The following is a 27833-nucleotide window of genomic DNA, read 5'->3' on the forward strand; positions in this document are numbered from 1 at the left end:
TTAACTGCAACCAGTACTTGAATTTCACTAAAACCTATAGGAGTGAAAGGGATTAAAAAAAAAAAAAAAAACTAGAAAGGGGGCCCCTAAAGCAAAAATAAAAAAATATCACATTCTATGAACCAAAGGAATTTCTGCACAAGCCTCCACGGTTAGTATACGTTACGCCGAATCATCGATACTTGGTGATGAACCATTTAAATAGTCCGCATCTCATCCTGCAAACACAATATCAAGCTGGATCCAGCAAAACCCCTACACTGACTCAAACTCAAATTTCTCCCTATATTAGCAACTAGATCATCTACACCCAGCCAGGAGGAGACAAATTGGCAGTATCGCCAGCACCCAAACCTTTTCGCCCAAGCACCTCAGTAATTTATGCCAGTTTCAATAAGAAAATCCTGGGGAACAGGAGGGACACAACAATGGGGAAAATTGCTTGCTGTTTTCCTGTCCACGGACCACGCATCTACAGAATCTGGTATACGAAGGAATCAAGGTGCTCCATTGCAACTCAAGTTACAGAAGCACACGAGTTGGATCCCTTGCGCGATTAGCCATCTTATGTGTCCAACATCTCATCCTGTATCTCATTGGGGGCAATAAGCCCAGGAATAGAAAGCATCCGTTGTCGCTCTCTCTCTCTCTGAGCAGCAGCTTCCTCTGCATAAAGGTCTTTATTGTCCTGCAGAGGATTTTGAGCATTTACAAGTACCATACAACATTTATCACTACTTCAACAGAAAAAGAATCAAGAATAACAGAACAAACTGGTGCACGACAATGCAGTTCCTCAAGCTATAGATGTTTTAACCATCCACTTGGAAAGCGATTCATATAGGAAATGGTTAAGTTATTTTTTTTATAAGCTAAGTTGGCAAAAATAAATATAAAATAACTATTAAAAACTAGAGAAATGATACGTACAGTCATGAGTGCGCAAGCAACACGCAATCACTTTGAAAACTGTGAATATATACGGGACCCACATGAAAAAAAAAATTAATTTTTTAATAGTAGACCCCCTCTTTTTCAAAGCGACTGCACGGCGCTTGCACACTTCATGACTGCATGTAACATTATTCTAAAAATTAAACATACCTGTAACAAAAACAGACAAGGCAGTTGCTCATTACCAATATCACATAATCCATACAATTTTTTTATACAAGTAGTAATACATAATCCATACAACAGAAAAAAAATTGATTGTATATCACAGGGAATGCAACAACTCTAACAGCCACATCATGTGGTAAAGCAGCATCATCATGTGGAGCGTAAACACCATTTTTCTCACATATGAAAACTCTAATTTATATAAATATATAAACTATTTATATAAACTTACTTGTGAAAGAAGTTTGATTAAAAAATCAATTTCAATATATCAACTTAATCCTCAATCTTATTACCATTAAGAATTCCAAATAAGCACTAGCTCGAGTGAGCAAGACTTTCCAACAAATGAAACTCAACCACCACAAGAACAAATAAACATTCAAACGATAACAATCCTAACCTTAAAACAAGCAAAAATATATAACACGGAAAATAGAATAAAAAAAATTATAGGTAAACAAAAAATTATTTTAACCAGGCATCGTATGCAACATCAACTGTCTCAGATGATTACCTGAGCAGAAAATTCTTTTGATTGCACAAGGAAGTCTCTTATGTGATCCTTAAATGCAGAGAGCTCATTTCTTGATTCAAATAGCCCATTTACAAATTGAGTGACCTGAAAATTTCCTTCAACTTAGCATGCAGCCAGGGGAAAGAGAGAGGAGAGTGATGAAGTTTCATTTCTTACATACCTCTGATGCAGTCATGTTAGGGAATGATGTGCTCAGTAGTTTTATGGTGTACTCACGAACAAACATTGTGTTATTTGGGTATTGGTAAGGAACCGTAGCAACATCCCACAAAGGCTCCGTCAATGCACCAGACTCCACCTGCAGAAAGAAAAAAGACAATGTCAATCAATATGAACTGTATGCTATATGACTAGTGAAGGTACTATAAGATACATTACCAGGCAAAACAAGTGTTGAAGCACAAGGACATGCAACTTGAACCCAGGCTTATGAAAGGTGTCCGTCAAGACAGCAAATATTTCTTGCTCAATTGATAGAAAGTATGTTCGGTAGAATTGATTACAGAACTCAGAATTCTGTCGACATACCAAAAATACTGTTAGTGTCCTTGATGCTGACAAACCGACTAGTAAAATAATAAACTACACCTGAAAGTTTTTCAACATTTCCAATAAAAGGTTCAGCCCAGTTTCAGCTATATTCCTTTCTGTGTGCCGAAATGCCCATATAATGGAATCCATGACAAGCTTTAGTTGCTGCAAGAAAATAAAAAAAGACAAGGACCAACAATAAATTGGTAAGGCCTTTGGAATGACTAAAATATCATTGTGAAAACAAACACCAAACAAAATCCAGCAAAATAGCATTGTATGATTGTATCTTAAAAAATATATATGAAGCAACAGCTTCAACAGAGGGAGACTTTTTAACACAAACCTGACTTGATAAACGAATCAATGCAGGAAAACAATGTGTAGCAATTGCTCGAAGTAAAGAAAAAAACTTGAGACGATGCTCTGGGTAATCTTCAAAGTTTTTTGTAATCATCTGCAGGGCAGAGCAAACATACATGTTAGCCAAACAACTAAAGCAAAACATACATGGAGTGAGCTAAACATCAAGTGGTTTTTTGGAAACAATACTAATACATCTTCTCTCCCCTCATAACCCAGTGTGAATAGAACATGCAAAGCAACATCCTATGCCATGGGCACACTTTGACACCAACATTGTACAAACTCAAGAATAAATAAATAAATAAATGAGATAGAGAAAATCAAATTAATGGATATAACAAGAGAGAACTTGAAATATTAAAAAAAAGTACAACCGTATAGGCTGCTTGAAAAGCAAATTGATGAATAAAGTACTTTCTAACATGGGCATGATATTTTTTTTATAAGTAAAAGATTATATCAATAAGAATATGCATAGTCCAAGTACGCAGGGAGTATACGAGAGGTAACACGATATTAGTGAACTTTAAAACAGTTGGACAGACATTCAATTTTCAAAAAACTCTAGAATGCTGTCCAACCTTCAACTTAGTTCATACCAATTTGGGAAAGAAAATATTCCACAAATTAGGTTCAACTAACATCATGGCCCATGGTAAAAATGTTGTCAGCACTGAACTGAGTTGAAAAAAGTAATTTAAAACTAGAAAATATATTAGTTAAACCCTCACCTCCAATGTGCACTGAAAAACTGCCTCGAATATGCGTGGTACATCATCTATCATTGCAGCTTTATACCTATATACAAAGGCATGAAAAATGAGACATCAAGAAAAGATGCTGTGCTGAATTCTATATCTTTTACTTGGACAATTGGGGCATTGAGATAGAAAGGATGTTTGCTTTCTAGAAAGGATCAGAATAAAGTCAAATGATTCCAAGGGCTGATGGGATTACACTCTTATCTAAACGGTTGGAGGGGTGTTCATCAAGTGATATTTTTCCAGCTGAAGAAAAGAACATATATGGAATAATCTGTTGCGGGTCTAATAGAGTCATAGGTTGTCATTTTCAATTGCAAGACCTTTGATTCACCTCAACAAAATAAAAGAAAAATGTGGAAGGCCAACATAATGAGAAAAGATGCCATACTTCTTTTAACAAGGAAAGATACCATACTTATTTATTATTGTGGCAAAAAGTGACAGAACTTCTGATTCTCTAGCATCGGGCAAATTCCTAGCATAGTCACCAAGAACAGGATCCATCATTGGGGGCACAAATTGCTTTCCAATCTGTGGTTGATCTTCAGCCTTGTCCAAGAACGTTTCAATGAGCTTAAGAGTCTCCCTTTTAACTGACCTGATTCATAAATGAGATTAAAGCCTAGATTTATAAGATATTATATGGAAAAACAGATGGAGAATCCACAAACTAATTATGTTTACCGCAATAGTTTTACATAGGATGTTTTAGATGCAAAGGGCCCTCCTTCTGCAATGCTACTTGATATAAGCTCACTGTACATTCTGTTACAGAAAATCAAAGACCAAGGATAACATTTTTCTTATCAGTAAAACAAGGATTTTATGAAATAAATAGGCATAGCCCAAGTATGCCAGACATATACAAGAGTCACACCTAAGCATGACTGTCCAGCAATACAAGAAAATCATGGCTATTCAAGCCATTGAAATCTATTACAATTGCAAAAACCATGGATAAAGCAAACCAATTCATAACAAAGGCAACAAAATTAACATCTATAAACAGTTGTACACATAAATATAGGTTACAATACCTGTACACGTTAAGCATGTCCAAAAAGATCAGAGAAATTTGAGATAAGAAATGCGTTCCAAGTGAAGTGGCAACGCTTGTATTTGTCTGAAAATTGCAACAATCACTTCTTCAAAGCACATTCAATCCTTGAACAGGCACAAAAATTAACAGAAATAATCTGACAGACAAGGGCCACAGGAGCAAATTCAAAACTCATTAAAAGGAATTGAAAATTCAATAGAGAAGTCTCATAACAGAAAAAATAACAAGGTAGTTGGTAACAAGTTTTAGGACTTAAAAAGGAAAAAAGGGAAATTTTTCATTTCTAGTTTGCAAGTTGATAATGTACTTAGTAGTGATACAACCCTTGTTAAAAAAAAAAAAAAAAAAAAAAGGCTAAATATATTATTTTGCTCCTTCAAAATGTCACACCTATCATGGAAAGCCAACATTTTCCTTAATTTATACAATGTGAAAATACAAACTACTAAAATCAAAAGTACAAGGGCAGGGAAGATGTCCACAGCCCCATCCCTTCCCTGCTTAACAAGCATTAACATCTATACCAACGTTGTCTAGGTGTGGCATCATTTGATACCCAAAATAATATACCCATTCCCATGCCACCTGATAGCCCCAGCTATCTCACCCTGCCCCAGCCTAAAAAAGCAAGACTATTAGTGGCAAAACGCCAAAACGTTATTTTTTTTTCCTTACATTCTATCAACATCCAAATAGCCCAAATTCAAACCAAACTTTGGAAGGGTGTTTATTTAAATAAGTACATGCGAATTTTACAGACCAAACAATTTAGAAAGATGCTATTAAAAGACAAACCCAACAAAATACACAAAAGAAACATACTGGATTCCAATAAAAAACTTATGCGAATTTTATACAATAGAACAGTTAACTAAACTGCATGCATGCATAACTATGTACATAGGTACATTCACATGAGAGTGAGAAGAAGATGTTAAAAAACAACCAAGAGCAATTTAGTATTTATTCTTGGGTTGAGATAGGGCGGGAACCCTTCAACCTGCCTTTGCCAAACACAAGATAGGCATAAACTCAAGCCTGTGCCTGCCCACCTGGTTAAGACTTCCCAACCTAAGCCAATTAGCATATGATGCAGGGCCTCAGTAAAATGGATGGAATTGCCGTTCTTAGATTTTACAACTGATGCACCACTAAGGGGATGTTTGGAAACAATTTACATCTCATCTCATCCCATCTTATTTTCTTTCCAAACATCATTTAAACACAAACACTTTCAAACTAATCATTACAACTTTCCCAAATTTCTAAATAAAAAACAAAAAACAATTTAACTTTTTCAAATCCCAAAACAAAAATTATATTAAACAATTATATTCTATCAATATTTTAACTTTATAATATTTTTTATTCAACATTTTCTCTCCTTTCTCAAAACCCAATAAATATTTAACTCAAACTATCTCACTACTATTCACAAACATTCACAAAATTTTCATCTCATCTCATCTCATCTTCCAAGCATCCCCTAAGACTCATAAAGCCATATGAGAATAACATCTATTAATGAATACATAATATGCAAACGAATGCTTCCAATGAGCATCAGATTCAAAATACCACATCAAGTACCACTCAAAGAGATCCAATGGAAGTTACAAGGTTGATTAAAAAACAATACCTGCAAAATATTAAGCACGGTCCGGATTACATCTTGATCCTTCAGGAAATCAACACTTTGGCGTGCCTGCCCTATAATCTCACCCCATTTCTACATCCACAAAAGGGGGCAAAATACCATGGCCCACAAGATCAAAAACAATAAAAAAAAAAACTTGTGCAGAATGTGTATATATGCATGCTTCTTCTGAAAAATCAAACTTCAATTCCAGGCATACCTGATTTGGTAGCTCCATCAACCTCTGAAGGTATTCTTCCCGTTTCTGGGGATCTGATTCTGCTTGTATCATGTGACCAACCTGGAAAATAAATAAATAAATAAAGTGGGGTGTTAAAACGTAGCACATCAAAATCTCTACAATACAGAATTGCTCGGGACATAAAATACGTACAGATTCATAAAATGTATGGATCTGGTGGGGCTCAAGATCAACAATGGTTGTTGCAAGGCCTGATAGAAGTTCGGATACAAACGGTTCATTCTCTCCAACCTGAGAACAAGAGAAGCACATCATCAATGTGCAGCAAATTAACATATATTATTCTTAACAGAAGTATATGAGATTCTTAATGCTAACCAAAATAAGGCAAATTTTAAAGCAACGCGTACCTGTACAATTACGAATTTACGCTTGCACTTCTGAATGATTTTTAAGAATGTGTCACAGGCCATATCCTGAAGTAGATTCAACACAAGGGTAAAAATAAAGCGTGAGCATGCAAAAACAACACAAATAAAATAAATTAAAATTAGAGATTTGCACATGTTGAAAAGAAAAAAAAAATCAGACACACCTTAGTTATGTCCAAGATAAAATTCATAACATAACATCAAAAGTGTACATACTTTTTTTTAGATATATCAGAAGTGTAATTCTATACACTTTCTGACATAGCCCAGACAGTGTAGAAGAACTTGCAATTGATTTGAAATTTTTTTTACCGTAGAAAGCAGTTTCATTAGTGGTATATTGGAAAGGTTAGGGTTAACTCTATCATATGCATCAGAAACAGAGCAACACTAAATCAGTCCAGAGCTTTCCATCTACAAGCACCATTATGCAAAGGGTTAAAGAAGAGCGAAGATAGAAAAAGGAGCAGGAACCTTCTACATTCAGACTGGACATCTATGATGTCCAACAGACTTCTAAATAGACATTTAATGTCCGTTGTTTCTATAATGCCCTTATTCCTCATAATAACAACCCCTTTCTTTTGAAGAGAATATGGATTCTCTCCATGCTAAATATTGCATCTTTTTCTACTTCCAAGGTAGAAGATTTTCTTGTACATTTATCGCTGTACTCGGAATGCGCCTTTTACATTTTTTTAATAAAATTATTATTCCTTATAAAAGAATTTAGACTAGACTTCTCCGATCATTTCTATGTTGTTGAATTAATAATTACAAATCACGCATGAATACATGATTACTCTTACACATCATGCTTCAAAGTGGAGTCCTCCACTAGATCAGGATTGGCTGAGGGATGCAAATAAAACCGCTCATTAATAAACTATAAGTTAGATCAAGGAATAGTGCCCTCAAAAGGGACAAGAGGTAAGAGAACTCTACTTCTCTACTATTAGTGGAATTAAGTTTTTGACACATATTATACAAAAGACATTACATATGATGTCCAATATATACAGTCACAATGGGGACAAGGATACGAATACACATACACAGGAAACCTTTAAGCTGGACGTCAACCTTTATCTCATATTTTGTTGAATAGACTAGATATTAAAAACATGACTACATTCTTATTTATCTCTTTACAAAAGTTGATTATGCAGAAAGACACCTTTCGAACAATGTGTACATGGCACACTTTCTTGACAGCCATTCCAGCCCCCCGAAAACTCAAAAAGAAAAATAAAGGAAAAATAGACCATAATAAGCTTTTTTTTTATAAAACATGTCAGCAGCATATCCTTAATGGCTTTTAAAGATTAAAAGGGAGCATGCATCTGATACCACAACATAAATCTTTCCACACAAGAAAAACTTGTAGTTAATATAAATCAATGCAATTATATCATTGTTTGAAAAGGCAATCGTCTCATACTTACCAGAAAATAAAAAGACTGATGTCTCATACATAAAAGAAAGAATGATAACTGATCCTACCGTTTCTACAAATTTTAGAGCTAAAAAGTTGTATCACCTCTAATACAGAATGAAGGAAATTTAGAAAGTTATTTAGACATCATACTTCTCATTAACACCAACAATTAGTACCAAAAAATCGATTTGTACTAGGGGTGAAAATATGTGACAACCCGTGAGCCCAACACGAACACATCACGAAATTAGGGAGTCTGGGTCAAAACGGGTTGACCCATTAAGACACGATTAATAAACGGGTCAACCCGCTTAACCCGAAATCAACCCGCAATAACCCATTTGAATTTTATTTCAAAATTACAACTTTTTTTATAAGTATTTCAAAATTACAAATTTACTATTGTTGAGTTGTAATATTGATATTTCTCAATATGCTTATGTTTTTCTTGTTGGGATTATAATTCTAGACCTATGCTTATATTTGTTATTGTAGGGTTTGTAATATTGGTTTTATTATAGGTTAAAATTTCAAAAACATTGATATTTTTTGTTAGTAGGTAGTCTTATTTTTTTTTTTTACGATACTGTGACTACTAATAAATATAGATTTTAGCTTTTATGTGAAATTATGTTAATCAGGACAAATAGGTTATGCGTGTTAGTTCAACTCATTTACATGAAACAGGTTAAACTGAGTCATTTCGTGTTGACCTACGTCTAATTAATTATTAAACGAGTCAAAACAAGTAACATGACACAACCCGTTATTTGAATGAGTTGGATTAGGGTTTGAAAGTTTGACGCGATTAGCTTAACGGATCGGATTCGGGTTGACCCATATAAACAAATGTCCATGACCTGACACGACACAAACACGGACCACCCTAATTTTTACAAGTCGTACACCATTTCCTTGTCTCAGTAACACGTCGTACACCATTAATCATAACATCCTAATATATGACTTCTGCACAGAACACTCTTTGAGGAACTAAGCAAGCACATAACTTTCTGAGAGAATTGAAACAACACATATTCTGTCATCTTATTGGGTGCAATTGCATCAAGATCTGCACACAAAAAAAAAAAATCATAAAAGCAACAATAACCTGAACTCCTGGATGAGTTTCATGCATGAACTCAAACAACTTGTTCACGACAGTTTTCAAGAATTTCCAATGCGCTCTCAAAAACCTAGGATACTGTCCAACAACATACCTGCCAACAAAGGTGACAATTACAAAATTGAAAAGTTGGTACATGTCAATACTAAGCAATATATGATATATTCCCCACAGTTAAGCTCTTTTATCATCACATTCCGTAAATTAGGTTGTCATGGCTCCCCCAATTTTCAATTAGGCATAACATGTTGATGAACTCATGAAATGTACCATTAAGCTAAAGAAAATACAAGAAATAAAGAAATTTGATTCTCTAGAATGTTCAACTATAATGATGGAAGCATCGAAATGTGGAATGCCTGATTGGAAAATGCAGGGTAGGAACCAGTAGCAAATGCACTGAGAGCCTTTTACAGTGGGTACACATACATAATGTTACTTGCAATAACAGCTTTATTATCTTTCCCTTTTGTGATTTCACATAAATTCAGTAAATCACGAATCACCATCACCAAGAATCTGTTTTCCTGCCAAAGTGAAGGTAAGAAATGTCAACACATTTTTTTTATCAGTATATAAAAATTTTATCGATGAGGAATGGGCATTAGCCCAAGTAACGGGACACATAAAAATGTGAACTCATATTATAGCACCAATCAAACAATTGTACAAGCAAAGGACCATATTCAGTGGATAGATTCATCTTCACATGGATACAGTTTGCATTCAGAAAAAAATGGAGCCTGTATGCACGTTATTCTAGTACAGAAAAAAAACAGAGCAATGACAGAATAATGAGCTTATTTACTATATTATGCCACACCCAAAGTCAGATTACAAGGCTACATGCTCTTCTCATGCCACACTCGGTCAAATATCAAGTTCAACAGATGCTAGGAGATATCCCATCCATACAGTGTGATCCATATAAAAAATTTCCAAGGAAAAAATATGTTTGTGATTTTTTTTTTTAATAGTTAATAAAGTTTATTGATCTTTAGAACTAGGCATAGCCCGAGTACAAAGGTGGTATACAAGTGAGAAATGCCTAATTACAGCCTACGAAGAAAAAAAGACGCATACAAGTCACCAAAATTACCCCCATCTAATACAATAGTCTTAGCCCAAAGTAACACAGTTTGGAAAAATGAGTCTCTAATCTGGTAATCCCCTCCAATGAATGTTCTCAATTTTCAAAACATCTTCCATTCCTCTCATTCCATATACACCAAATAAGGCATAAGGGCACTATCTTCCAAACATCCGCTACTTGACGGTTTCCCCGTCTTTCGCTCCAACAAGCCAATAGGTCCAACACCTTTTTGGGTGATGTCCAGCCTTAAGAAGACTTCATCCCATAGAGCCTTCGCCACATCACAATGGCGAAGAAGATGGTCCGTCGATTCGCTATTCCTTTTGCACATGAAGCACCAATCCATTATGAAGAAACCACACTTCCTCAGCTTGTCTATGATCAAAATTTTACCATGAGAGGCCAGCCAACCGAAGAAAGCAACTTTTAGAAGCACTTTGCTCTTCCAAATGCGTTTCCAAGGGAAATTCTGAGGAGAGTGGGTAGACATAGCCTTATATAAAGAATGAACCAAAAATTTCTTGTTCCCAGAGTGTGTCCACAACAGGTTGTCCTCACGCCATGTTCCAAATTCAGTGTGTACAAGGTGCTGTAGAAATCAGAGACGTCTCCCACTTCCCAATCTTGAACTGCTCTGGTAAATGACACATTCCACTGCAGCTAGTCATTCGAAGAGTCCATGTAATCAGCAATAGAGGCTTCCTTATGCAATGCAACTCTGAAAAGAGAACGAAAAGTCTCCTTTAAGGCAGCATCACCACACCAAACATCAACCCAGAATCTAACTCTATTTCCACGCCCCGCGCCACAAATCTAAAATTACGAATGAAATCCTCTCAGCCCTTCCTAATAAATTTCCATACACCCACACCATACGATCCTCGCCCTTCATTAGAAATCCAGCCTCCCCAAGGACTTCCGAATTTGACATCAACCACGGTCCTCCATAAAGCCTCACTCTCTAATCCACAGACCTCCACAAGGTAGGAGAGTGCAAATCTTGTCCCATTTAATCAGATTGAATTTTTCTCGTCCCCCAATCCGCCCCACAAGAAAACATTGAAAATTCCTTTCATCCTATTAGCCACACCAGCCGGGATAAGGAATAATGAAAGGAAGTACATAGGTAGGTTAGATAACATGCTCTTAATAAGAGTGATTCTTCCCCCTTTGGATAAATACATTCTTTTCCAACCCGCCAATCTATTCTCAATTTTTTCATCATGCCATCCCATATTGCTTTGGATTTATGAGGAGCCCCCAAAAGAAGACCAAGGTACTTCATAGGCAAAGAAGATACCTTACAACCCAAAATTTCAGCCAAGTCTCCAAAATGATTTACCAAGCCAACCGGAACCAGTTTCGATTTGGACAAATTCACCTTAAGGCTGGAAGTAGCTTCAAAACAAAGCAAGAGTGCTCTCAATGAACCGATTTTATTAGAATCCTGCTCGCAAAAAATTAAAGGGTGGTAGCTCAACTAGAGGGAAGTCTAGAGGGAGGACATTGTGAAGACGGAGAATCAAGGGTTTGGGGTTGGGTGTTCGGATAGAGTTTTAGTTCTACGAGAAACAAGGGTTGGGGACTGGTCTGGTGTATTTTGGGTTGTTCTTTTCACGGGCTTTTTGGGTCATTAGGAGATTTTTGGATCATTTTGGGCAAGGTGTTTTCTTGTATACATCCAGTATACTTGGTTTCTCTTTTGATATATAATATATTTTACTTATCAAAAAAAAAATTAAAGTATCGTCAGCGAAAAGAAAATGAGATACATTGACACTCCCAAAAGAAGTACCGCCCACTAAAAATCCAGATAAATAAGACCCATCCCCAGCTGCCTTTATCATTCTACTCAGTACATTCATGACTAAGACAAAGAAAAGAGGAGATAAAGGATTTCCTTGTCTCAATCCATGAGAGCTACTGAAAAAACCCTCAGGAGTGCCATTAACCAACATCGAGAATCTAGCGATTGTGAAACAATACTTCATCCAATTGTGCCACCTCTCCCCAAAGCCAAATTTGCCAAGAACATAAACCAAGAAGTCCCAATTAACATGATCAAATTCCTTTTCCATATCTAGTTTGCAAAGGATACCTGGGGTGTCGAATCTAATTCTACTGTCCAAACATTTATTTGCTATTTGTACCGAATCCAAAATCTGCCTCCCCTTAACAAAAGCATTTTGAGGCTTCGAAATGATCTTGTCCATGACCGTGCTCATACGGTTGGCAAGAACCTTGGATATGATCTTATACACTCCACTCACAAGACTTATAGGGCGAAAGTCTTTCACCTCCACCGGCTGCCTTCTTCTGAATAAGGCTATGAAGGTTGCATTAAGACTTTTCTCGAATTTCATGTGTGTAAAATTTGGCAAAAACCTTCATAACATCCTCCTTGAGTATGTCCCAACATACCTGAAAAAATGCCATGGAAAATCCATCTGGTCCCCGCACTTCATCGTTGTCCATTCCTTTTAGCACTTTATGCACCTCTACTTCTTCAAACATCCTTTCTAACCAATCAGCACATGATTGATCGATCTTATCAAATGTTTGTGATTTGAAAAGTTACCAGAAATTGATCGATGATATGCCCAACGCATAATAGATATGAGTACACATAATCCAATGGTAGAGATAACAAAAGACAATTTGCATAAAAAGGCAATGGACAGGATTAGGAATATACACTGCTAGCCAAATGAACAATGTTAAGGATCATTCAACCCAAAACATGGTACACTTTTGTTCCAAACAATAAAAACTTTGTCAATCCAAATATTTCTACATTTTCCTTATCCTATTTATCCTTTTGAACTATATTTTAGGTTACTCAAATCTTACAAAAAGTTTTAGCAAACTTGAGCTACAATTACCACATACAACCATAAATATCTCATTTTGAGTAACCTACTTACTAAGAAGGCATAACTACCCATGTTCTATACCACTTGAAATTTGATTCGCTAGTCAAACCTATCACACAGACTCGGATAACTAGGAAGCAGAGGAGCAAGTAAAAATTCATTTCTGACAAGCATCTCAGAAATCATAAAAAATGCAAGGCTAATCTTTTATTTTCGAGGAAGACAACATAAAACATACCTGTTCTTCCATCATGGAGCCAGATATAGATCCTATTGCCCAGCATAACGTGTTCAAGTTGTTCCATGTCCAATCCTCTCCACTCAGTTGTTTACTTAATTTTTTCAACATCTTCCAACAGAAAAACAGAGAAGCATGAACATTAGAATATCGTATAGGAAGGGGATTCGCAGTCAAATCAAATGTACCCCATTTTGTAGGGGCACAACTAAACCAGTGGACAAAAGCATATTTTTCCATATTTTGTGCAATATAGAAAGGACTAATCCTGAGGGGTGGGGGTGAACAAGCTATCTGGTTTTAAAAAAGATAAAAAAAAATGCTTTAACACACTTCTCTTTCGTATTTTTGTTAAAAATCAGAGATTCAATTTCTGGGAAGTAAATTGTATTTTTTCAATTACTGATGGCAAAAAATATATATATATATCCACAGCTATTTGTGCACATAGCTTTATGCCGTTAGTGAAACCATGGTATAGATATGTGTCAAAAAGTATGAGGGAACAGCATCACAATATCTGTTAGACGAAAACATAGAATGTACAACTGCTATCATAATCCTTTACCTGTTTTTCAGTGTCCTCATGGTCAAGATGTGACAAATAGATAAGTGTCTCCCTCATGATCTGCAACAGTGAACTTTTATTTATTATAGATCCTGATAAAACAAACGTAGATTTATACAGAAATTCTCTATGGTGAACACATTTAGGATCAAGAAGCCAACCAATAAGAAATGGGCATATTTAATTAAGGGTTCACATTCCAAGAAGTCAATGCACTTGTGGTTAACGAATCTGAACAGATTTGTGGCATGTAAGTAGAAACTATACTCCATATTATGCTAGATGCACCTAACTCCTCACATTAAACAAATATTTCATTACCTTAAATTCGTGTATGAGGCCATCTTTCTTAACAGTCTAGAGCATATTATTCATCCGAAAGGCATTAACAAAACGCATGTTCTTTCTTTTCTTTTATTTTTATCTTTATTTTTTTAAAGCGGATGAGAAAGGAGAGGGCTGGCAGATTGAAAGTTTTGAAGCATGGAATTCCAAAAGAAGAAAATATGAACCCCTATGGCTTCAAAATTACAGACTATTCAGGTATCATCAAAACCAGGCTTGTTACCTTATATTGAACAAGAACATCATTGTCTTTCATGGTTTCACGAACAATATTCCCATTTTCATCTTCGACTATGAGAACCTCTTCAGGCTTAGCCATTCGACAGATCATGAGCATTCTCAACTTTGACATCGGGCCAGCATATAGTTGCCGCCTTTGCAGAAGTTGCGGACCAAGGCCATCAACTATTCCAGGGAGCAATGGCATCTTTGCAATTTATCATAAAAATAAATAAATAACATAAGAATCAAGCTGATAGATATTAAAAAGGAAAGAATTCATATATCCATGAGCTAAAACTTCCTCTCATTGGAGAAGTATTTGAAGGGTCAAGGCTACGCAAAGAGTGGGTTTTTTGTTTGGACAGCTGCCCTAGGGAAGATTCTCACTTTAAAAGTTACTTTTATTATAAAATATATCTAACGTATCACATAAAGTCACATCAGTTTGTAAGTTTACTTTTATGAAATCTCTTTGTGATTGTAGTAGTTCTCTTAAATTTTTTGTAATTAGTTGATAACTTGATTCTCATGTAGCATAATACTCTAATAAATTGAGTTAATAGGCTAAATAAATTACCATCTTGTTTTCTAAACCTTTTTAATGTATTTAATGGAGTTCTTCAATCAGGCATGCGCTTGCACTTTGTGCTTGCGCCTAGGCTTTAGGCGGTATTTGTGCTTGTGTGCCCAGCGCTTACACCAACTCTGACTACCATCATTGTGAAGTTTTGTGGAAACTAGTGCAAGAAGTTTGTGGGAGAGTTGGTGAAACAAAGAAATATTTAGAAATCAAACTTCAACTCTTCCAAATTTTGATGCAGAACCTCTCATGCCAAAGGGATAAACAATTCATCTTAACATATCCACAAATACCTGCAGTCCCATCATATTTGCAGCTGCAACTGCAGGATTATCAAGATTATGGTGTGCCTCAGCCTCAAACAGTTCTAAAACCAAGGAATTCCAATAGTCCAAGCAAACCTGTTCAAATCATACCACGAAGGAGGAGAGTTTTAAGTATGGAAATTTAGTGTAAATGTGGGAGAGAGAGATATATATACCTTAAAAACCTCTGTGTCATCCACATATGAGATGCTAATAAGATATTCAAGACCCATTAGCAAGGCAGCTATATTCTCTTGAGTGGTTTCCAGCACTCGGATATGAAACTACATAATAAGGAGGTTGTAAGAAAGATGGTTATGAAAGGCTCCAGGCACAATTGGTGGGCAAGAGAACTAAACATATGGCACAAAGAGAATAGGCACATCCTATGTGACCTGCCAATCTATTCCATCCAATCTAACTAGGAAAGTTTCAGCAATACAATCATTAGAATAGAGCAATGATTCAATCATATAAACTAATGAACACTAGTATTTATTTATTTTTAGATAGTTAACACTAGCATGTATATACATACAAGGACACAAATAGACATACAACCGTACACAACACATCTGATCACACGCACATGTTTAGATTAACTAGCATACTTCCAAGCAAAGAACTTTTTACTTTTTAGTGACTAGGTGTACAGTTGAATCTAATTATAAGAGAAACTATATGATACCTTTTTTTATAAACAACAAATGTGAGCGCACGAGCCTTAATAGATATGCATAAAAGCGATTGTGCATGGCCCAGTATCTCTTGTTAGGAACTATATGATTCCATTTTTATAAACAACAAATGTGAGCACACAAGCCTCAACAGATTCATGAGAAACTATATGATTCCCTTTTTTATAAACAACAAATGTAAGATAAAAACAACAAATGTAAGCGTGCGAGCTTAATAGGTATGCATAAAAGCGGTTGTGCATAGCCCAGTGCCTCTTGTTAGGAACTATATGATTCCTTTTTATAAACAACAAATGCGAGCGTGCGAGACTTAATTGATATACATAAAAAAGTGGTTGTGCGTTGCCCAATGCCTATCCAAATTTTAAGGAGAAAGCAAGGAATTAATGCCACTCTTACATGATTGACACATCCCTACCACGAGGGAACTGCCAAGGCACAACCCAAAACAATGCCCATATTACCATTGGTTTTTTGTATATATGGTTAAATTTTTTGTATAACATCCTTCCATGCGATGGGCAAAAACATTTACCTTGTAGAATGAGGTAAAAAACAGTGCCAAGTTCTGAATAAATGCCTGAAGTAACAACAAAAATACAAACTTAGTTACAAGCACAGATAACATTAGGCTTTGTGCCCTAATCAACATTAAAAACACTTGCCTGCTCCTCACTAGATCCATGTGCATAAGCTTCTGGGATGTTTGTTGTACGGGGAAGGATGGCCTGTATAATATCCAAAAAATCCCAATAAATAAAATTAATCAAAGGTAATAAAAACTGAAAATGATATAATTATTAGGAATAGTCTTAAGAATGTATCCACAAGACCCAGACATCAGAAATTCAGTTGCAGATCAAAATTGTAGTAATGGTTATGTTCAGACAGACCTGTAACTGCACCATAAATATACTATTCATCTTAACATACTGCACATTGTAGAAGTCCCCAAAATTAAGGGCTGCGACCTGCAAAACAAAAACAGAAAAGCAGAAAAGAAAAAAATTGATCACTCAACAATCAAAGATTAAAAAACTAATCTTGATACAATGGAAGAATGATGTACCTCTGTTAAACATTGAAGGGTAAGATTCCGATATGATGGCACTGGAAAAAGTTTTAGGAGTGTCTCAAGCTAAGACACAAACAGAATATGGAATGTAAGTACAAATGTAATTTCTCAAATAGGGAAAACATCCACAACACAAGAAGAATGTGCATACCAATGGGGACTCAAAAATATAACCCAAGGGAATCCATGAAAGGAAAGCATGCAATGTGGATAATGTAGCACGTATAAGCTCAGCTCTCTGAGATGCTGATAGTACATATAAGCATAACTCATGAATAAGTTGAAATTCACTGTAAACAACCAGAACATATTTGTCAGAAAGAGACTTTCTCCGTCATTCGCAAGTATAAAGGTAATATATAAATGATAGAAAAGGTAGTCATGGAAAAATCTAAAAGAAGCACATGCCAAAAATATAGAAGAATGGGCTTAGTGGATCCACATAAAAGACACTTTCATACCATTAAAAAAAATGTTTTGTTAATTTCTACCAAATGAAGATGACACTTATAAAAGTGTGGTCCTAACTAGGCTTATTTGTATGCTTCCTGTGTAGTGGGTTATGCCTATTTCAATATTAATAAAATATCTTCTTACTTATAAAAAAAAAACAAGAAAGTGTCTTGTGAATCATTATCCCTACTGATTCAAACTCCATCCAGCAATTACCTGTTCAACGACTGTTTAAGATCTTTGATCTTCTGTTGAGTCATCTCTCCCCTTGAGAAATCAAAAACCTCTTCACTTAGAAGCTGAAAACCAACAAATTATGTCACCTACATATTCCACACCCAAATTAAATGAATAGGCATATAGCAATAGACTTACTTTCAATATAGTCATGCAATTCTCACAAATTGTTTCACTAGTTTTAGCTGCTGCAACAAGATCAGGAATAAAGCTTCGCCATTTGACAGGCCATTCATGCTTCAATATCTGTATATTGAATACACCTTATTACAATAACATGAACTAAAGCCAATACTTCTTTTAAAGAAGGTCAAAACATCTACAACTCAATCAGATTCAGGTAAAAATTACAAAACACGTCCGATCCAACAAAAGCCAGAAAGAAAAATAATAATAGTAATAAGCATCCCCCTACTTGTCATAGTACGTACCCCTTGCACACTATGAGAAATTAGGCAACGTCAAAGACAACAGTAATCAACTCCTCCAAACAGTATGTTGGGGGAGATTAAACAAAGCATACCTGAACCAATATAACATTGAGCTTGTTGACATACAGCCTTTCCATTCGAAAAGAAGCCTCATTACTTGAAAGCTACACAAGAAAAGGGGGTAAGAGGAAGCATTAGATCACAATAAAAATTATGTATAACATCAACTAAAATACACGTAAAAAATCACTACACAAATTATACCTGCACAATAACTTCAGATATGTAGTTTTTCATTCCATCTCGCTGTTCAACAGGCAATGCATTCCACCGATACTTTATAACACCTTCTAAAACCTATAATTGACGCCCAAAGATAAATATGCCGATCAGCAATCAAAACTATGGCTTAAAAATTCAAGGACAAATTTCAGACCCCTTGTGCAGTTAAAACAACTTAGTAGTCGTAGCGATTTAGTTATTTTGAGGATGGTCCACTTGTGTTTAAGGATGCTTAGACCATTGAAGAATGTGAAAGGAAAATGTTAGAATTGACAGTCATTACATTCAATTCTCTTTATGATTAGAGTACAATGGCTTTTATTCCTCTAGCTTTCTAGATTTTATGGAATAGTGTTCTTCCCCATCCCCCAATAGTAAGGTGTTTCTTATTGTATGCTTCCTACATACTTAGCTTGTGCCCCTTTGCTCCATGAATAGAATTACCTTCCTTATCAAAAATACATTTTTTTTTTTATCAATAAAAGATAGATATTATATATATGAATGAAATAGGCATAGCCCTTGTACACAAGAAGTATACATAAGAACTCCTAAATACATTCTAAAAACGATAAATTAAAGACAAGAAATCCTGAACATTGTCCCCATGCAATACAATAGTGGAAAACCAACACATTAGAGTGTGGAGAAAAAAATTCTTCAACTCGGTCATTGTGCATTCCTTATCTTCAAAGCAACGCACATTCCTTTCCATCCAAATACATCACATAATGCACAATGGAATCATCTTTCACACTGCTGCCACTTGATGACAGCCTTGCAACTTTGTCCAACAACCCAACAAATCCACCACCCTCATAGGCATAACCCAAGCAACATCAACCCTTTGAAAGATTTCATCCCACGACACCCTTGTTACCTCACAGTGTAGCAAGAGATGGTCCATAGATTCTCCATTCTTTTTACACAAGTAGCACCAATCCAACACTACACATCCTCTCTTCCTCAGGTTATCCATGGTCAATATCTTCCCAAGAGTAGCATTCCAAACAAAAAAAGCTACTTTAGAAGGCACAAAAGACCTCCAAATATTCTTCTAGGGGAACAGAATATTGTCAAGATGTGTTGTCAAGATGTTATAATACGCCTTAACTGTACATATCTTGTGATTATTAGACCTCTACTTCAAACTATCTCGATGCGCCATAGGAGTCTCCGTGGAACATAGTAAGCTGAAAAAATCTGAAATAATAGATAATTCTCAATCATGGAAATCCCTATTAAAAAGAATATTCCACTGGTGCGCACCATGAGAAAATAACTGCACGTCCGCCACTGAAACCTCCCTATTAACTGCAATAAGGTATAAAGCCGGAAAAGCCCTTTACAATGCTTGGTCTCCACACCACATGTCCCGCCAAAATCTCATTCGATTGCCCTCACCAACTACAAAGCAAATTTGATTTGCAAAGCATGGCCACCCCTTCCTTATATACTTCCATAAACCCACACCATACTCCCCCCCACTTCATTAGAGCACCAACCACCCTAGGCGACACCATATGTAGCATCAATACACCACACGTCCCGCCAAAATCTTATTCGATTGCCCTCACCAACTACAAAGCAAATTTGATTTGCAAAGCATGACCACCCCTTATATAGTTCCATAAACCCACACCATACCCCCCTCACTTCATTAGAGCACCAACCACCCAAGGCGACACCATATCTAGCATCAATAATATCCTTCCACAATGATCCCCCCTCCAAATGATATCTCTAAAGCCATTTTCCCAATAAAATTTTATTAAAAGTTCTCAAGTTACACACCCAACCCCCTCATTCACAACTGAGGCACATACAGTCTTCCATCTAACCGGATGGAATTTCTTCTCCTCCCCCATGCCTCTCCATAAGAACGCCCTAAAGAGTTTCTCCATTTTGTTCACCACCCCTACAGGCATAGGAAACAAAGATAAAAAAATATGTTGGGAGGTTAGTGAGAGTACTCTTGATAAGAGTGAGGCGGCCCCCTTTTGATAAATACACCCGTTTCCAGCCAGCCAACCTTTTTTCTATCTTCTCCACCACCTCATCCCATATAACTCTATTCTTAAAAGTTGCTCCCAGAGGAAGGCCCAGATATTTTCTTAAGAAAGAAGGCACCTTACAACCCAGGAGGCTAGCTAAACTGAGGATATTAGAGACCGCGCCCACAAGAACCATCTCAGGCTTGCCCATATTCACCTTTAGCCCTGACACTACTTCAAAGCAAAGTAACAGTGATAGTAGAGTTTGGATCTGGCTACTATTCGTTTCACAAAAAACTAACGTATCATCTGCAAAAGAAGGTGTGAGATGATAATAGGGCCACCAAAACCATTGCCCACCTGAAAGCCAGATAAAAAACCTCCCTCAACAGCAGCTTGCACCATCCTACTTAAAGCCTCCATAACTATAAAAGGAGATAAAGGATCTCCCTGCCGCAAACCGCGTGAACTAACAAAAAAACCAACAGGTGTGCCGTTAACCAGAACTAAGAACTGGGCTGTTGAAATACAATGACGCATCCATGAAATCCACCTATCCCCAAAACCACATCTCTCAAGCAAGTATAAGAGAAATTCCCAGATCACATGATCATATGCCTTCATGTCAAGCTTGCACAAAACACTTGAACCTCCCTCCCATAATCTGTGGTCCAAGCACTCATTTGCAATGAGTACTAAATCAAGAATTTGTCTCCCACGAATAAATGCGTTCTAAGACTTAGAAATAATATGTTCCAACACCGGACTAAGCCGGTTAGTAAGAAACCTATGAGATAATCTTATATGCGCTACTAACCAGACTTTCAGACCGAAAGTTTTCAATAGTCAAAGCCCCGTGTTTCTTAAGAATGAGAACAATAAATGTCACATTAAGGAATTTTCCAAACTTTTGAAAAGAGTGGAATTCACTGAAAACCTTTCACAATGTCCCAACAAGTTTGAAAGAAACCCATTGAAAAACCATCCAGCCCCGATGCTTTATCCTTAGTCATGCCAGATATGACCTTGTAAATCTCTTTTTCAACGAAAAGTCTATCCAAAACACTCACACTCTGCGAGTCCATTGCCTCAAAATGCAAGGCATCACTTTGGCCTCCAAGGAACTGATTTTATGAGAAGGTTCTCATAGTAATGTACTATATGGTTTTCTAGCTCAGGAGTAGAAGAAAGCACCTGAGAACCTGATTGAAGTAACTCAATAGCATTGTTACACCGATGTGAATTAACCACTTTGTGAAAGAACTTTGTATACCTATCACCTTCTTTCAACCAAAGAGCCCTGGATTTTTGTTGCTATGAAGTCTCCTCTAACAACAAAACCCACTCCAAGTTTGTCATAACCATGCCCTTCCTCAATAACACCTCCTCCGAATTATCTCTCAATAACTCTTTATCCTCTAGCTCTTGCAGTTCCTCCAACAGTGTAGACTTCTGATTGTCAATGTGACCAAAAACCTCCAAATTCCACTTCAAGTCTTGTTTCAGTGCCTTCAACTTGCCTGCAAAAATGTAACTTGGAGTACCAATAAACTTATATGAAGACCACCAAGCATGTACCATTTCTACAAACTCATCCATTGTTAGCCACATGTTTTCAAATTTGAAATACTGGCCCCCCCTGTGAATACCGCCACAATCCAAAAGGATAGGAAAATGATCTGAACTGACTCGAACTAGTCATTTCTAACTTACTTCCGGATATTGAGCTTCCCACGAAGGAGATACAAGGAATCTATCCAATCTCGATCAAACCCGCCCATTTGACCAAGTGTAGTCACCCCCTACTAGAGGGAGATCCATGAGGTCCAGATCAAAGATGAACTCGCAGAATTCTTCCATGGCCATAGAATTTCAACAGTGCCCTGATTGCTCACTAAGATAGTGAATAGTGTTAAAATCACACCCCATACACCACGGCACATCCCATAACGAGAATAGGCCCGCCAACTCCTCCCACAACCTTCTCTTGTCTCTATCCACGTTAGGACCATAGGAGCTTGCAAATGCCCATTCCCATCCATCAACCACATTTTTTAATCGAGTCACAATCGAGAAATCTCCAATACACTCCTCAATCGACTCAATCATTCTTTTATCCCATATAAATAACACTCCACCTGAGGCTCCCAAAGACAACCCACATACAAGCACCACAATAAACTTCACACAATTTTCCTATCAATGAATCGTTCTTGAAAACACACCACATCACCCTTCCAAATCTGCAATAATGATTTGATACGGAGGCGTTTATTGCGATCATTGAGCCCCCGTACATTCCATGATAAAATCTTAGGCTTCATAAGAAACTATATTGCCCCTCCCTTTCGATCTATCCCTTCCGTCACTCCCTTCTTTCACATCATAATTAACGGAACAAGTTAGCCTTTTAAGTTCCCTATCACACTTTGTGACTGACTTCGAATAGCTAGCCTCAAGTGCTACAAGGAGAGCCTTAAATTGTTCTCTGTAACCTCCAAACGAAACCCCAATGACAGCTTGAATCACCTCTACCTTCTTGAAAACCCAATTTGACGAACAACTCCCATAATTAGAGCTGGGAGGGAGTGTACACAAAGGAGTTAGAATGGCCCCCTCCTCACCAGTACTAGCAAGAACAAATAAAACCAATTCCGATCCACACACTGAATCTGATTCCCCATTGGCAGAAGCAAAAAATTTCAGTTCTTCAACCCCATCCCTAAACTTATTCCCCCTCAGCAAAACTCATCTCCAGTGATTCGGAGACCCAGTAATGAAGAGCCATGCTTCGACAAAACTAACTGCACAAGAATCACCTCTGGGCCTCCGTCCACCACGCACGACTGCATCTGTGCATTTTCCAAAGACAGCCCACGAGGCGACAACGGGAAATCAACCAAATACCCATCCTCTGCCAGAGCTAACTGCACAAGACCAACATCTGGACCTTCGACCACCACGCACGGCTGAGTCTAAGCACTCTCCAACAAAAACCCACCTGACGAAGACGGAAAGTCAACCCTCATGGTCTCAACCACTACTAGCTCCTCTACCATCTTGCCGTCCTCCAAATCCTCCCTTTGAAATGACTCTACCGGCTCACCGTGGTGGTCGACCGTGACCGGCGATTCTTTCTGCGCCGGTGTGGAAACTGGGGAGGAGCTTATCGGCGCCACCGGAGAAAGACTCGGCCCCTGGGCCGAAATATCTGGCATCGCCTGTTGCTAAGCCCTCCACCCTTTCTTTGGGCCTACAGCCTGGCCCAACCCAGTACCCATCACCATCCCAGACAACTCCACATTACCCCTTCCTGTGCCCATCTCCCTCTAGCCCAAATCACGGCCCAAGCCCCTTCAATAAAGCCCGAATCACGGCCCAAGCCCATCTTCAGCACATCCTTTCCCTTGACGCAATGTTTCAGCCAATATATTTCATCTAAAAGAGTCTAGACTTTTTCCTCCATATCACCCAACACCCTTAGAATATTTTCCTCATTTGACCCCAACAATACGCTGTCATCTCCCCCACGACTCTGCACGATCTCTGAAATGGCCACGCCTGGCACCACAGCACTCACGGCTGTACCTTCTCCAAAGTTCCTCCACCCCTCCCCCTTCCTTCCGGCACCACTAACAGACCTCTCCTCTTATCATGCCCAAACTCTGAGAGGAAGATAAATCTGCCTTTATTATTACAACCCCTCCGCACCATTAACACAATATTTCCTTTTCTACAAGTTCTCAAGAACTCTGAAGAGCCCAATGATGCTACACATTCCCTCACCATAGAACCCAACAACCCCAAGGCTTCATGATCCAAGAAAATATATTTCACCACAAGACGACTACTCTCTGTGATTCTCCACCACCTTTCATTCTCCTTTCTGAACTCAAATAGCTTTTGATCAATAACAACCTCTCCGCACAGCCTCATCAAAGCCAACCAACACGGTAACCCAAACTGGACTAATACACTAATCTCCACAAGGAGATGTTGCTATTAATGCACCACAACCAACGGCAAGGAAAAAACCAACAAAACAAGAAATGTACTGAGAGAAAATATTTTAGGGGAGAGAAAATTTTACAGTCAAACCTTCGACAAAAGCACAAGACTAATAGAGATATTAGATGCTTATCCTTAAAAAGCAAGTAAGTTTCAAAGAATACGCTAATTAATAACGGCAGCAGATATACACATTCAAAAAAACATTTAAGATGCTTTTGAAGGTTCAAGCACAAGGTCTATGGAATATTTTCAATATTTTTGGATGCATGCAAGACTATAAACCACTTCATTTTAGCTACATACATAGACTTTGAAGTTCAAATAAGTTTCTTTCTAATACTTTCATGTCAGCAAAATTTGCAGCAAAGTTATTTGCAACGAATCCAGGAGCTGCTTTTTTTTATCAATAAAAAAAATTTATTGAGCATAAAATAGACAAAGGCCCGAGTATATGGGAGTTTTTTGGACATGTAATACAACTCATGCGGGAAAGACCCTATTTTGATTGAAACATATAAAATATCACCTCCTTTCTTCCATCAAATTATAAGTAGGCAAGGGAAATAGAATTGATTGGGTTTACAAAAAAATGTATCAAAGTATCTTGGCCCTCTCAATTGAGTCAACTGGATCCAATTCAACAAAATAGAAACTACCATCAATCAATTAATTGCTCAATATGAAGGATCTAATTATTTACAATCCAGAATCAAAGACTTAAAAGAATGTGTCTTTCATGGTTAAATGCTTGCCTCAATAAGAGATCATGTAAACAAAACAAGAACTTTGTTGCTGAGCATCTAGGGCTCAACAAACAATCCGACAACTTTCTGGAAGCTGACCTTACATTCAAGCTTCCCCTTGGTACAAATCTAAAACTTTTCCATGTTCAGAAAGCAAAACACAAAGGTGTTAATTCATTATGACTAAAGTTCATTCAACGATATTGCATCTGTTTTGGGCACAGAGGCAACAAGGGATGCTAAACCAGCCATCCAAACTTGCAGGTCAGGGGCTGGCCGACAGTAGGTTTGAATCTCGTCACCTTTCTTGAGGATTGTGGATTCAAAATGTTATCATTTCCAAATATTTACATTAAGATTTTTTGGCTTTGCATTCAGATTAAGAGAACTCAAACCATCTGTAACTACCATTTACCTATACTGATATAGCTCCACAAATTCAAACAAAGTTTACATCTGAACACCATCTTTTTCTTTTTCTTTTTTTATTGGCAATCCAACCACCATCTTTTTTAGATATTGTGCTAGCATTTTCAGAAGAGGCACTCATGGCTAAACAATCAAAGCCCAGACTCATCGTGAAGATTTTGGTATTGAACTCAAACAGACTGTTCCCCCTGAGTCACGTATATTATAGAATCGTGATTAATGGTTCCCAAAAGACTATTCGTGCTATTAATATTAATTTCCTCATAAAATATGCCTTACTGATCAAGAAGAAAGAAAAAAAGAAAAATTTGCACAACCGGATTTACCATTTACCTAAAAAAAATTTAAAACGTATCAAAAGATAGAGAGAGAACTTTGTAAAAATCAATGCGCTAGCATGAGTTGTTATACACAAAAGGCTACAAACCTGCAAGGCAAAGAACTTGGTGTTGAGGTGTTTTGTATTCTGTAGGACGTGCATAACTTGAAGCCACATATCTGGATTATTTTGTAAGTCCCGCAAAATTTGGTCTGCTGCTGTCCTCTGCATCACCGACAGACAGTGAATCCAGATTAAAGAGAAGTGCGCGAACAGAATTCACAGTGCGGATATATATATATATGTATATATACATTTTTTTTTATAAGTAACATAAATTTTATTGAAACAAGTAAATAGGCATAGGCCAAGTAGACAGGAAGTATACAACAGAGAAAACCTAGTTACAAGTTAGGAGCAAACAGTGCGGATATATGTAATGATGGTCTACAAGAATTGCAGAGGAAGAAAATGAGATCCTCGGAAACGAGCCGATGTTAAATTTATGGTGGGAAACAATTCCTCAAAAATAAAGACGCCCATCGGCTCTTGAATTGCAGTAGTTCCCACGAAAAATAACTTATTTTAATTAGAAAACCGACATAAGGTTTAAGAAGGCAAAACTGTACAACCCCAACGAAATTTCTCTATTTGTAGAAATCGAAAAATAAAGCTCAGATTGCAATGCCTCAAAGCAACCTAAAACACCGACTTGTTACACGAGGAAACACACTCAAACTACACCACAGGTATAACAAAATCCCCACGACCAATTGAAGAAGAGTTCATGAGTAATAAACCCAGAAAAACTGAAGAGTTCATACGCACTAAACCCTAAAATGAAGAGTTATAATTTCCCTCATTTTCCCGCATTCATTGGGGGGAGAGAGACTGCATAAAGACAAGTATTCGCATAGCTTCTTTGAAGCAAACTCGAAGATATTCGTCAACGTGCCTTCGAATCTGGAGCTTTCAATTTTCCTGCAGTTTCTGGGGAAGCAAACAGAAAAGAGAGCGATAAGGGAGGAAAAAATTTCTCACCTCTTCCTTAGATCCGGTGCCATAGAAGGCCGCGACGGTAGCATCGAGCAAGGCCACGTCGATCGGCTGGCTCAAGTCCCTAAGCTTCTCGGCCGCCATCGCCCCCCAAGAACATACACTCACTGATAAACCCTAGTGACCGTACGCACCCAAAACGGAACCTAAAACCCGAAGCAAAAACCCTAGGAGAGATGAAGATTCTTGAAAGGTGGAGAGAGATTAGACGAATTAGTTTGGAGAGAGAGAGAGGCAGAGGATTTTATAGAGAGAGAGAGGGGGATAGCTTGAGAATGAAGCAGAGAATTAGTTTAGAAGAGGGAGCGGAACGATAATTGGAGATTGGGTCTTTTAAAAAAAATAAAAAAGTGAGAGAGAGAGAGAGAGAGCTATCTTTGAAAAATAATAATAATTTTAATCCGACACAGCTTCCCTCCCTCCGGTGGTCGCACTCGTAGATAGACGAGAGTTTGCTGGCGTTTTGATCAGACACGAGATTTCAATGGTTTTGTTTACGCTTGCCGTTTTGGAGACTTCATTTTGGGGCCGTTAAGTTGTACTAAGACCCACCGGAGAGTGTGGTGACCCACCAGGCCAGTCACCACAATATAAGTAAAGTAAAAAATATGGCTACTTTTTTATTAGTCTGTATAGACATTGAATTGAGTTAATATAAATTAAATTT

General features: G+C 37.3%; 1 protein-coding gene and 1 long non-coding RNA gene across 2 annotated transcripts; one reads left to right on the top strand and one right to left on the bottom strand.

Annotated features, from left to right (window-relative positions):
- On the bottom strand, nucleotides 1–27631 carry LOC121254652 (protein EXPORTIN 1A). The gene is made up of 32 exons (XM_041154772.1): nucleotides 27152–27631; nucleotides 26219–26335; nucleotides 18597–18689; nucleotides 18425–18496; nucleotides 18040–18147; nucleotides 17881–17963; nucleotides 17363–17501; nucleotides 17206–17274; nucleotides 17030–17107; nucleotides 16802–16864; nucleotides 16672–16716; nucleotides 15615–15722; nucleotides 15427–15534; nucleotides 14555–14758; nucleotides 13987–14046; nucleotides 13419–13529; nucleotides 9644–9741; nucleotides 9200–9308; nucleotides 6630–6695; nucleotides 6412–6510; nucleotides 6238–6318; nucleotides 6021–6110; nucleotides 4359–4444; nucleotides 4006–4086; nucleotides 3737–3919; nucleotides 3289–3355; nucleotides 2538–2648; nucleotides 2249–2356; nucleotides 2039–2176; nucleotides 1821–1958; nucleotides 1640–1744; nucleotides 1–688 (listed from the first exon to the last, which is right to left on the bottom strand). The coding sequence occupies exons 1-32, from the start codon at nucleotides 27248–27250 to the stop codon at nucleotides 566–568; spliced, it is 3240 nt and encodes a 1079-aa protein (XP_041010706.1). The 5' UTR covers nucleotides 27251–27631; the 3' UTR covers nucleotides 1–565.
- LOC121254654 lies at nucleotides 13187–24708 on the top strand. The gene is made up of 3 exons (XR_005938687.1): nucleotides 13187–13282; nucleotides 17587–17589; nucleotides 24689–24708. It is a non-coding gene; the product is annotated as an uncharacterized LOC121254654 (long non-coding RNA).
- Nucleotides 27632–27833: the final 202 nt, after the last annotated feature.

This window comes from Juglans microcarpa x Juglans regia, chromosome 3D, assembly GCF_004785595.1.
Source record: "Juglans microcarpa x Juglans regia isolate MS1-56 chromosome 3D, Jm3101_v1.0, whole genome shotgun sequence".
Lineage (NCBI taxonomy): Eukaryota > Viridiplantae > Streptophyta > Magnoliopsida > Fagales > Juglandaceae > Juglans > Juglans microcarpa x Juglans regia.